The sequence below is a fragment of the Scardinius erythrophthalmus genome (genome assembly GCF_964197995.2).
Source record: "Scardinius erythrophthalmus genome assembly, chromosome: 16".
Classification (NCBI taxonomy): Eukaryota; Metazoa; Chordata; class Actinopteri; order Cypriniformes; family Leuciscidae; genus Scardinius; species Scardinius erythrophthalmus.
The window spans coordinates 23,760,187-23,772,754 of NC_138236.1; the positions used below are offsets into that span (position 1 = coordinate 23,760,187).

Here is a 12,568-nt window from a genome sequence, read left to right on the forward strand (position 1 = left end):
GGCAGTTCAAGGAGGGGCCCTTATTAAATATTTATCAAATTATATTTATCATGCCATTAACAAGATTAAATGTCACAGTCTGGTAAAATACTGTACATTTGAAGTGAAATGGAGGAACCGCTTGCCTGGTTCATAGTAATCATAAAATGTAGCAGGAGCTGGTTGAACTAATCCAACAGGCACACTTTGCTTAGCTCCGAATGCTATACAGGTCCCATCTTCATCTATCTGAGGGGTGAAAGAAATACAAGTTTGACTTTTTTTTACATTTTTTTTTTATGGGGATATATGATTAATTATGACTGTGTGTTTGTGCTCATGTCACCTCATTGAAGTACAACAGCACTCTTCCACGTGTGAGCTCATAGTGAGAAATATATCTGTCCACCAGGTCTTTCAGCTTTTGGAGAGAAAGTTACAGAAAATAAGAGTAAAGTAGAATCAACGAAGAAAGCACATTGCAGAAAGACATTTCATAAGATACAGACAGATAAATATTAAAACAGAGGAAGTTTAGATTATTCACTTTATATTGTAATAATATCGAATTCTAAATAAACAAATAATTAAATATATATTTACACATTTAATAAACAAATAATTATATATATATATAACTATTTAAACCTTTAAAGACTTTTTTTCTTTATTATAAAATATTTTAAATGAAAATATAATCATTATTTGAATTACTTATTTAAACAATTAATTAAAAATACTTTCAGAATGCCTTGTAAGGTCAAAAGTCATTGTATAAGATTAGGGTTGACCTTTTCCAGATCTGTACTGATTGCATCAAAGCCACTAAGTAGAGTAATGTCAGCAATGGCCATTCCAGAGAGTTTCCTCCCCTGTGTGTGCCTGTGAGGGGGACAGATGATTCTAATAAACCTTTAAAACAGCAGATTATGATTAAGACAACTGATGTTTGTCAGAAGTATCTTTTTCTCACCTGACACACACCGTATAGACCACATCATTTTGCATGTTTTGCATGGAGTCTCTTCTTTGTCTCTTCTTTGTCTTCTCAGTGACCGACTTGAGGGGATCTCCCTTCCCATCTGACTTTTTAGAGTGCTCTTCTCTCCTCCGCTCTTCAGAATTTTTAGAGTGCTCTTTTCCCCTCCGCTCCTCAGAATTTTTAGAGTGCTCTTTTCCCTTTCGCTCTTCAGAATTTTTAGAGTGCTCCTTTTCCCTCCGCTCTTCAGAATTTTTAGAGTGCTCTTTTCCCTTCCGCTCTTCAGAATTTTTAGAGTGCTCTTTTCCCCTCCGCTCTTCAGAATTTTTAGAGTGCTCTTTTCCCCTCCGCTCTTCAGAATTTTTAGAGTGCTCTTTTCCCCTCCGCTCTTCTGAATTTTTAGAGTGCTCTTTTCCCTTTCGCTCTTCAGAATTTTTAGAGTGCTCTTTTCCCCTCCGCTCTTCAGAATTTTTAGAGTGCTCTTTTCCCTTCCGCTCTTCTGAATTTTTAGAGTGCTCTTTTCCCTTCCGCTCTTCAGAATTTTTAGAGTGCTCTTTTCCCTTCCGCTCTTCAGAATTTTTAGAGTGCTCTTTTCCCCTCCGCTCTTCAGAATTTTTAGAGTGCTCTTCTCCCCTCCGCTCTTCAGAATTTTTAGAGTGCTCTTTTCCCTTCCGCTCTTCAGAATTTTTAGAGTGCTCTTTTCCCCTCCGCTCTTCAGAATTTTTAGAGTGCTCTTTTCCCTTCCGCTCTTCAGAATTTTTAGAGTGCTCTTTTCCCCTCCGCTCTTCAGAATTTTTAGAGTGCTCTTTTCCCTTCCGCTCTTCAGAATTTTTAGAGTGCTCTTTTCCCCTCCGCTCTTCAGAATTTTTAGAGTGCTCTTTTCCCCTCCGCTCTTCAGAATTTTTAGAGTGCTCTTTTCCCTTCCGCTCTTCAGAATTTTTAGAGTGCTCTTTTCCCCTCCGCTCTTCAGAATTTTTAGAGTGCTCTTTTCCTTTCCGCTCTTCAGAATTTTTAGAGTGCTCTTTTCCCTTTCGCTCTTCAGAATTGTTAGGGTGCTCTTTTCCCTTCCGCTCTTCAGAATTTTTAGAGTGCTCTTTTCCCTTTCGCTCTTCAGAATTGTTAGGGTGCTCTTTTCCCTTCCGCTCTTCAGAATTTTTAGAGTGCTCTTCTCCCTTCCGCTCTTCAGAATTTTTAGAGTGCTCTTTTCCCCTCCGCTCTTCAGAATTTTTAGAGTGCTCTTTTCCCCTCCGCTCTTCAGAATTTTTAGAGTGCTCTTTTCCCTTTCGCTCTTCAGAATTTTTCGAGTGCTCTTTTCCCCTCCGCTCTTCAGAATTTTTAAGGTGCTCTTTTCCCTTTCGCTCTTCAGAATTTTTAGAGTGCTCTTTTCCCCTCCGCTCTTCAGAATTTTTAGAGTGCTCTTTTCCCTTTCGCTCTTCAGAATTTTTAGAGTGCTCTTTTTCCTTCCGCTCTTCTGAATTTTTAGAGTGCTCTTTTCCCTTTCGCTCTTCAGAATTTTTAGAGTGCTCTCTTCCCTTCCGCTCTTCAGAATTTTTAGAGTGCTCTTTTCCCCTCCGCTCTTCAGAATTTTTAGAGTGCTCTTTTCCCCTCCGCTCTTCTGAATTTTTAGAGTGCTCTTTTCCCCTCCGCTCTTCAGAATTTTTAAAGTGCTCTTTTCCCTTCCGCTCTTCAGAATTTTTAGAGTGCTCTTTTCCCTTCCGCTCTTCAGAATTTTTAGAGTGCTCTTTTCCCTTTCGCTCTTCAGAATTTTTAGAGTGCTCTTTTCCCCTCCGCTCTTCAGAATTTTTAGAGTGCTCTTTTCCCCTCCGCTCTTCAGAATTTTTAGAGTGCTCTTTTCTCCTCCGCTCTTCTGAATTAGAGTGCTCTTTTCCCCTCCGCTCTTCTGAATTTTTAGAGTGCTCTTTTCCCCTCCGCTCTTCTGAATTTTTAGAGTGCTCTTTTCCCTTTCGCTCTTCAGAATTTTTAGAGTGCTCTTTTCCCCTCCGCTCTTCAGAATTTTTAGAGTGCTCTTTTCCCTTTCGCTCTTCTGAATTTTTAGAGTGCTCTTTTCCTTTCCGCTCTTCAGAATTTTTAGAGTGCTCTTTTCCCTTCCGCTCTTCAGAATTTTTAGAGTGCTCTTTTCCCTTCCGCTCTTCAGAATTTTTAGAGTGCTCTTTTCCCCTCCGCTCTTCAGAATTTTTAGAGTGCTCTTTTCCCCTCCGCTCTTCAGAATTTTTAGAGTGCTCTTTTCCCTTCCGCTCTTCAGAATTTTTAGAGTGCTCTTTTCCCCTCCGCTCTTCAGAATTTTTAGAGTGCTCTTTTCCCCTCCGCTCTTCAGAATTTTTAGAGTGCTCTTTTCCCTTTCGCTCTTCAGAATTTTTAGAGTGCTCTTTTCCCCTCCGCTCTTCAGAATTTTTAGAGTGCTCTTTTCCCCTCCGCTCTTCAGAATTTTTAGAGTGCTCTTTTCTCCTCCGCTCTTCTGAATTAGAGTGCTCTTTTCCTTTCCGCTCTTCAGAATTTTTAGAGTGCTCTTTTCCCCTCCGCTCTTCAGAATTTTTAGAGTGCTCTCTTCCCTTCCGCTCTTCAGAATTTTTAGAGTGCTCTTTTCCCTTTCGCTCTTCAGAATTTTTAGAGTGCTCTTTTCCCTTCCGCTCTTCAGAATTTTTAGAGTGCTCTTTTCTCCTCCGCTCTTCAGAATTTTTAGAGTGCTCTTTTCCCTTTCGCTCTTCAGAATTTTTAGAGTGCTCTTTTCCCCTCCGCTCTTCAGAATTTTTAGAGTGCTCTTTTCCCCTCCGCTCTTCAGAATTTTTAGAGTGCTCTTTTCTTTTCCGCTCTTCAGAATTTTTAGAGTGCTCTTTGGAATCAGAAGTTTCTCGTTCTTTAGCTAAAAATAGATTTTTGTAAGAATAATTGCACAGTTATTGCACAAAGTGAAAAATGAAAAAAGTTAAATGTAGTTAAATTAAGTCTCAATTTTGCCTTGGATAATTCATAACTCACTTGTGTATTCCACTTTTCCCTCTACAGTTACATGTATTGACAAATCAGCGCAGTTGGAGTCTTCCTTAAGAGCATAATAAGTCTTTGCCACCTACAGTAACACAAATCCCCATGAAAGATAACACAGCTGTGGTATCCATATATATATTTGGGGTCAGTAAGACTTTTTTTATGTTTTTGAAAGAAGTATCTTACGCTCAACCAAGGCTGCATTTATTTGATCAAAATTCAGTAAAACAGTAATACTGTGAAATTTCTAAATTTAAATATATATATTTTTCTATTTGAATATATTTTATATTTTTTAGTTTAGGGTCCAATTCTGACTGTTAACCTTTTGCTCATTAGCATGCATATTACTAGGATATTGGCTGTTTATTAGTCCTTATAAAGTATGAACATATTTCTACATCCTTTACCCAGTACCTAAAATTAACAACTACCTTGCTAACTATTAATAAGCAATAATTAATTGTTTATTGAAGACAAAGTTATAGTTAATAGTTAGTTAATAGTGAGAATTGGACCCTAATCTAAAGTGTGACCCTTATTATTATCAAATTTGAAGAAAGTTGTGCTGCTCAATAATATTTTTGTGGTTATCATGATAATCATTCTGTGATGAATAGAAAATTTTTATTTAAACATATTTTTTGTAATATTATAAATGCATTTACTGTCGCTTTTGATCAATTTAATGCATCCTTGCTGAGTTTTTTTCCCCTTAAAACTCTCTCCATTTATTGAAATATTATTTAAATCACTTACTTTCAGTTTACATTTTCCTTCTCCAAAAAGGTGTACATCTATTCCCCTTCCGGCTAGTCTCTGGGAAGACAAAAGCGATAAGCAGAAAGATAAAGTACAAAAAAATCAAAAATAAGATAACAACAGATAAGTAATGACTGTCACAGGCATGTTCAGTTTGTTTTGGTTATCACTCATCACATGTGTTCCTTTGTTCTAGTTTCCCTCCACTCATCAGTCACCATGGACACTAACACTTATCATCACAGCTGTTCATCCTTTAGTTAATCATCTAGTTAATCATCTCTGTGGAGCCAGGGGCACGTTCAAGTTCAAAACGGTGCGCAACGGTGCGCAACGTTTTGCTACGGTTTCCGGGTTGAACGTCATGTTTCCTGGAAACGGCGTGCACCGGGGTGCAACTGGGTTTGAGATACATCTTCTCTTGTTTGGTGGGTGTGTCAGAACTGCAGTCCAATCAGCAGCAACATAAAGCACACGGTATTAAAGTGAACTCGCACAATGGGTTCAAGGAAAGTAATTTACAAATGTGTTAGATGCAGCTCGGTATACGCAACAACTGAGGATCTAAGAAGACATGTTTGTCGTAAGTTTTATTGTAAAAAATATAGGATATCATCATAATGATGTATTTTTAGCTTTATTTTTAGCTTCATTGCAAGTGTATGTCATTTGGTATAGAAATAAACAATGGTAATTAAAGGGATACTTCAGGATTTAGCATTAAGCTTTGTATTAGTAGAAAACCTGTAGTATTTTCGAATTACCATGCTTTCCACCCTCATATCCCCCTGAGACAAGAGATTTATGCATTTTTTGTCTGGAAAAAATCCTCCAATGACGCAAAAATCGTCATTTTGCGTCATCGGAGGGTTTTCTGGCCAGAGGCTAAAGACTACAGCCAGTAGATGGCGTTGTTCCGCATGTTTTCAGCCCGCCCATAGAGGGAGGGATCTCACTCACAGAATGTACACAGTGTCAGCCGTCTTTCTTTGGAAGCTAAGCTAGCAGGCTCTTGTTCTGTGGAGAAATCTGAATAGTAGGAGAAAGCTGAGTAAGTAGGGGTTACATCTTCCTTTTCCCGGACTTGTCCGGCGGGCGAGATCGTTCAAAATGTCCGGGATTCGGCTTTTGCTTTCTGCGGTCGCCATTCATTGTTTACATGCACACCTCTTGTTTCAATCTAACTGAATTCATTCCGATTGGTGAATCTGAATGTAGTGTTTACATAAACGCTAAACAAGTGATCGGTTGATGTGCGTTTTACCATTGCTAAGAAAATTCCTGCTCCTCCGTGAGCGATGCGAGACCCGGCGCGTCTCAGTAATGACGCCACCGGCCTCGCGCCGTTCTCCCGCGGCCGTCAGCCTCGTCCTGCTCGCCACAGTAAACAATGAATGAATGGTGATTGTAGAACGCAAAAGCCGAATCCCGGACATTTTGGGCGAACTCTAAATCCCTGGCAAACTCATCACGTAGGCTAGCCTTTTTGTTTTCAACTGCGCTCCCTTACCGGTAGGCGTGGCCTCCTTTAGGCAGCGAAGCAAGTGCATTCTGGGAGTTGTTGTCTTTTATCCACATAAGACAAAAATACATTTTCTGGCTTTTCTCAGTCTAGAAAGCTCCAAATTCAAAAATTTCTTCACATTTCTTCTACTTAAATGACCTATTTTAAATACACATTCATCTTCCCAGAGGTGAAGTATCCCTTTAAGTATTTTTCCTAAAAATGAGAAAGAAAATACAGAGTATTAAAACAGTAACAGTGAACTACAAATAAAGTCAGTATGTGAGGCTAAATAGATGTGTTTTAGTCTGAATTAGGTAAGATGTGTGCTTCCATTTCAGTTTCAGCAATCCCTTCACTCGATTGGGATGTTCTCTTTTGTTCTGGGTGGCAAGTGCAGTAACTGTAACATCGGGCATATTTTGTAGTATTAAACACATATTTATTCCGACTTCATCAGGCTCCGAAAATTCTTCACAAAGAACACAAAGAATGGCCTTCTCAGCTGCCATAGTTGCAACTCTTGCGTCATCAGAACAGTGTGTTCAACGCATCACCGTTTATGTTTAAAAAACGTTGTGCAACGTTTTGTCGGGGCTGAACGCAGCCCAGAGCTTTCCCAACCAAATGTTTTTTTTCCTCTTTCTAAAAAAGAATTACGTAAACACGGCGTTGTCTGAATAAATATTTGCATACAGATGAAACTAGGATAAGCTAATATTAAACTATAGCTTAAATGATTGACACCATTGCAGAGTCTTACATGCAGCAGAGTTTTTAGAGTCCCTCAAAGAATTTAAATATATATCAAAATCTTTCTTAAAAATGAAAAAAGGAGTTCTCTTACGAGAGATTCTCTCGTACTGCGTAGAATACGCTAGGGGAAAATCCTTTTCCACGAGAATACTGAAGCCAAAAAATTATCCTTTAATTTTGTATTAAAGTAAAACGCATTGCTGCAGCATACAGGCATAGGCGAGACAGCTCGCACGCCTATTGGCTGGTCTGCTGGCAACTGCTGAGCCTATCGAGCGAGACCTAGAGTGACGTCATACCCAATGAGGGCGCTTTGCGCCCTCTGCGTCACGTCCCCCCGAAACGGGCGTGGCTTAGGTCTATAAATATCGCTTGCGGGCTCATATCTCTGATTTTTTATCCTTTAGCGAAGCAACTCACATCGCTGGATCCGAGAAGAAGCCGCGCTTTTTGAAGAAGCATCTCAGCGGGACGAGTCGAGAAGCTGCTGGCTGCGCCGCCTTCATCGCCTTCATTCTGCGCTATCCGGCGCCTATATCCTTTTTCTCTGCACTGTGTGTGTGTTCGCCGGCGCGACACACACTGACTAAAAGAGCTCGCGTCTTTTTAAAGATGCCTTCTCCGCCGCTGGGCAGGCCGCGTCAGCGTTGCACACCATGGCCACGCTCCAGATTTACCAGGCTGATCTCCTCCGCAAGCTGGACGAAAAAGGACCTGACGCAATCTGCGTGCCAGACCTGAGGAGCGCTACAGACCTCGCTCTCCGTGCTACCAAGTCTGCGACACAGGCCATAGAACGGAGCATGGCCTCGCTCACCGTGTCTGAGAGACATCTCTGGCTAACACTCTCGGACATGTCTGAGTAGGAACGCGCCGCTTTCCCCTGCCGGCCTCTTCGGAACCTCGGTCAAAGACTTCACCGACAGGTTCGCTGAGGTACAGAAAGCGAACCAGGCCATGAAGCACTTCCTCCCGAAGCGCTCCAGCTCTGCAGCAGGCCGTGCGAAACCGTCTGCTCAGAGCTCACAGCCTAAGCCTCCGCCCACTGCCTCCTCTTCACAACGTCGCCAGACCCAGAGCTCGAGATCGTGCTCTCGCTCTTCCAGCCGCCGCCCCGCCCCGCGGCCAAAGATTGCGTTGAAGCCAGAGGCCCCGAAGTCATCCTAGCATGCCTAGGAAAGCGACGGTGTCCAAGTCCTGCTGCGGCCGGACTTCCACCAAAGCTAGCCGCTCGTCCAGTTCCAAGAAATGTGACTGGTCCAGCGAATTTAGCAGCCAACAAGCTGGTTCCATTGCCCGCTTGCCTGCACACAAAAGCCGTTTTTATGGCTACCCAGATAAATCCCTTAAAGAGTGTATTTTCTGGTGTCCCGGCCACGGCCGATGGTGTTTTATGTGTAGAAAAAATGCCCACTGCTCAGTGCCCATTCCTACACACAAGCACAGCCCCTCACACAGGGCTCGCGCACATAAAATCGACTCAGATTGATTACGCATTAAATGTAGCAAACGTGCCCACGACCCAGTGCCCACAAATGCTACTTCCTACATGTCTCACGGTTTCTGTAAAAACGAAACCAGTATGCAGGCGCTCTACTCAGGCAAGCGATGCTATAAAGGTGGTAAATGTGCCTGCTACCCTGCGCCCACGTCCACACACAGACATGACAGTTCCAATGGAACTCGCCCAGCCCTCCCCCTCTCGGTTAAGTGCGGAGTCGAGCGCGGGCATTCTGCCCGCTGTTATCAGCGTGCCCCCTGCCTCAGATGTCATGAGCGCGACGCTTATGTCACAGCTCACCGAAGCCGCTGTATCGCGAGCCGATCAGAGCGCGCTTCGCACCCAGCCCCTAGCTACCCGTGCAGACGCGTGGGCGAAGCTTCCCGGGGTTTCGAAATGGGTGCTAAACATCATAAAAGGCTATTCGTTACAGTTTCGCCGACGCCCACGCCGCCACACGGCGCGCGTCGAGACCACAGTAGAATCGAAAGTAACACATCAACTTCGAGCCGAAATTCTGAAACTACTTAGCAAAGGGGCTATAGAACCCTTATCTCAAGCTCAAAGCGAAGGGGGGATTTACAGCTGATATTTCCTGGTACCCAAGAAAGACAGGGGTCTCAGACCCATACTAGATCTGCGGCAACTGAACAGAGTGCTTATGAAACGTCAGTTCAGGATGCTCACGACCAGAAAAATCCTCACGCATGTTCGCCAAGGGGACTGGTTTGTGTCAATAGATCTAAAGGACGCGTATTTTCAAATACAGATAGCGTTCGCCCTTGAGTGCCAGGCATATCAGTACACAGTCCTGCCTTTCAGCTTGTCACTGGTACCCCGTACATTTACGAAGTGCATGGACGCAGCGCTCGTACCCCTCAGACTCCAGGGCATACGAGTGCTGAACTATTTGGACGACTGGCTGATTCTAGCCCAATCTCACTCAGAGATCGTGGAGCACAGAACCATTTTACTCGATCACCTCGAGAATCTCGGTCTCACAGTAAACTGGGAAAAGAGATTGCTATTCCCCAGACAGATTATATCTTTCCTGGGAAGAGAACTGAACTCGCTGTCAATGACAGCACGCCTGTCATCTCAGCGCACAATGGACATTCAGTGCGCAGTCGGCTCCTTTCGCTGCGGCGCTGTAGTCCCTCTCTGTATGGCGATATCTGTATGGTGGCAGGCTGGGCCTCTCCATCTACATTTATAAGGTTTTACAACCTAGAGGTTTACGCACTACAAGCCAGGCTGCTGTCGGTCTAGAACGGCCAAATCTTTTAAACTGACACTGTCAGTCTTGAGTTATACGGCTATTGTGAATAGCAGTGCTGCTCTAAGCTGCCATATACGGAAGATAGTGGCTAAACCCCTCTTCTTCCAGGATTCCCTGTGAGTCCCCTAGGTGATTGTGCACTATATGAACTCCGGGCTGTCGCCCCTTTGAGTCTATGGTGTCAGATCCCAGCACACACGGCGTTTTACATTAGGTTCCCCTAGTGTATTCTACGCAGTACGAGAGAATCTCTCGTAAGAGAACGTACTCGGTTACTAACGTAACCTTGGTTCTCTCTAGAGAAAGGGACGAGTACTTCGTATCCTGCCGTGCATGCACGCGCTCTGGTTGCTTCACTGTGAAAAATCAGAGATATGAGCCCGCGAGCGATATTTATAGACCTTAGCCATGCCCGTTTCGGCGGGATGTGATGCAGAGGGCGCGAAGCGCCCTCATTGGGTATGACGTCACTCTAGGTCTCACTCGATAGGCTCAAGCAGTTGCCAGCAGCAGACCAGCCAATAGGTGCGCGAGCTGTCTCGCCTTTGCCTGTATGCTGCAGCAACGCGTTTTACATTAATACAAAATTAAAGTATAATTTTTTGGCTTCAGTATTCTCGTGGAAAAGGATTTTCCCCTAGCGTATTCTACGCAGTACTCGTTCCTCTCTCAAGAGAGAACCGTGGTTACTTTAGTAACCGAGTACGTTTTCTTTGAAAATTTACACTTGTGAATATAAAATTTGGCAAGAAAAAGTAGGAACTTAAGAATAAATAAAAAATATATATAAGGGTCTAATTTCAGAGACTCACCAAAAAAGCCATTTTTTGGCTTATACAGAAGTTTAAAGATAGATTAACAAAATTTGAAAAGTCAACCCAGAAGATTTTGCAATATATAAATTCCCAAAATAAATAAGTAATTGTCTCATCAACCTAATGACAAAAGGAGCACAAGGGGGAAATACTATTATTAAATTGAGCAAATTTATAATTAACTGGGTAGCAATTGTGAATAATTTTAATAGAGACTTCAACTACTTTATTAGATAAAAAGAGCCAGAAATCTTCCCATACTATATCATCAAATTTGTTCCCCTTCGAGGGAACATGCACTGCGTCGTCGTCGTGACGACACTTTGGGAACGCCCGTAACGCATCTGTAGCATGAATGAAATCTGTCCAATCCTTATTGGTGCTGCGTCATAACGTAGTAGATGATGGCATAACCGGAAGATACAAAGGGACGCTGGCACAAACACACATCAGCTTTTTGCTCTTTTGCAAAGCGCTCTGTGTGAAACTGTTTGTCCTATTTGGTGTTGTTTGTCCTATAAGAATTGTCCCAAATAAGGTCTGCATTGCAATATAGAATCTAGTGGCTCGGATCTCGCGTTTGCCGATGCAGCGCGTAGGTTGCGGGTCTACTCTGCAATAAAGATTCTGTGACTCGCGTTTGCCGAGGCAGCGCGTAGATTACGGCTACTCTGCAATAAAGATTCTGTGACTAATCTCGCGTTTGCCGAGGCAGCGCGTAGATTAATGTCTGCATTGCAATACAGAATCTACAGTAGCTCGGGTCTCGCGTTTGCCGAGGCAGCGCGTAGATTACGGGGCTACTCTGCAATAAAGATTCTGTGTGGGTGCGAGGCATGCACAGTCAGCTCCTGAGGGTGCTGGCTGTGTGTTCATTGAGAAATATCTTGACGCACACAGCCGTGCGTTCCGGGTGTTTCAGTCTCGCGCCCGTTGGCTTTCTTCTCGAGAGATGAAAGCCAAATATATTGTGAATGACTCGAATCTCGCGTTTGCCGAGGCAGCACGTAGATTACAAGTCTGCTATAAAAGGGACACACACGATCTGTGAAATAATACTGTTTGGGTGCGAGGCATTCACAGTCAGCTCCTGAGGGGGCTGGCAGTGTTCATTGAGAAATATCTCGGCGCGTGCATAGAAAAAAGCCGTGCGCTGTCGGATGTTTCAACGTCGCACCTCTTGACTTTCTTCTTGAGGGATGAAAGCCGATATATTGTGACCGACGGCTCGAATCTCGCGTTTGCCGAGGCAGCGCATAGATTACGGAACCGTTTAAATAAATATTAAACTAAACAAACAGTATTGTCTGGTGATTATGGCTGCATTTAATTCTATGGAATTAAAATGATGGAATATTATCTGACTTTGAGAAGTTAGATATTTTAATTCAGCCTACCATCCAGACCGTGTTTCACTTATCTAGTGTTTTTGGCTGCATTTAATTTTGAGGAATTAAAATGTTGAGCCTCGCATCGACAGGTGCAAAAAGAGTGTCGCCTCCCGCGCCCCTCCCGAGGGAACCTGGCAAAGGAGACGGCGCTCTCGCGGCAAGCCTTCTGAGCCTAAGGTCGAGAGGACCATCCTTCAGGCAAAGAAGGCTTCCGCCAAGCGGTCCTAGCTGCGGCCGGACCACTCAGAGCTGCCCCCCCCCCCCCCGGGGTGGAGCGATCGAGGTCGCCTCCCCCCGGAGCTCTCGGGAAATCAGTGCTGTGTTCCCGCCGTCCAGTACGCTTCGGGCCACCCTGATTTCCCGCGCACGCACGCCGCCTCAGCCGCCTCTAGAAAGACCTGCAGCTGGGCAGCGAACGCGTCCGCACACCGAAAATCATTCACGACTGCTCCCTGCCGGTCAGCCGCTTCAGGGTGTCGGGAATGAGGCTCGGCTGACATCCGAGGCCAGCCTTGAGAGGCTGGTTCCCTTAGTAGATTATCTCGGTGCATGGTCATGCTTCCAAATATATCTGCGTGGGCCCTGCGTACTGTAGA

General features: G+C 43.9%; 1 protein-coding gene across 1 annotated transcript in view; it reads right to left on the bottom strand.

The window, feature by feature from the left end:
• The window catches only part of LOC308704513 (uncharacterized protein), a gene marked incomplete at its 5' end in the record, with an annotated part of 108,097 nt that overhangs the window by 15,819 nt on the left and 79,710 nt on the right, over positions 1 to 12,568 (bottom strand). The window contains 6 exons of the mRNA XM_081388884.1: positions 126 to 228; positions 326 to 400; positions 771 to 861; positions 953 to 3,839; positions 3,956 to 4,046; positions 4,724 to 4,783. Of these exons, the coding sequence (XP_081245010.1) occupies positions 126 to 228; positions 326 to 400; positions 771 to 861; positions 953 to 3,839; positions 3,956 to 4,046; positions 4,724 to 4,783 (3,307 nt within the window). The remainder of the gene's footprint in view (positions 1 to 125; positions 229 to 325; positions 401 to 770; positions 862 to 952; positions 3,840 to 3,955; positions 4,047 to 4,723; positions 4,784 to 12,568) is intronic.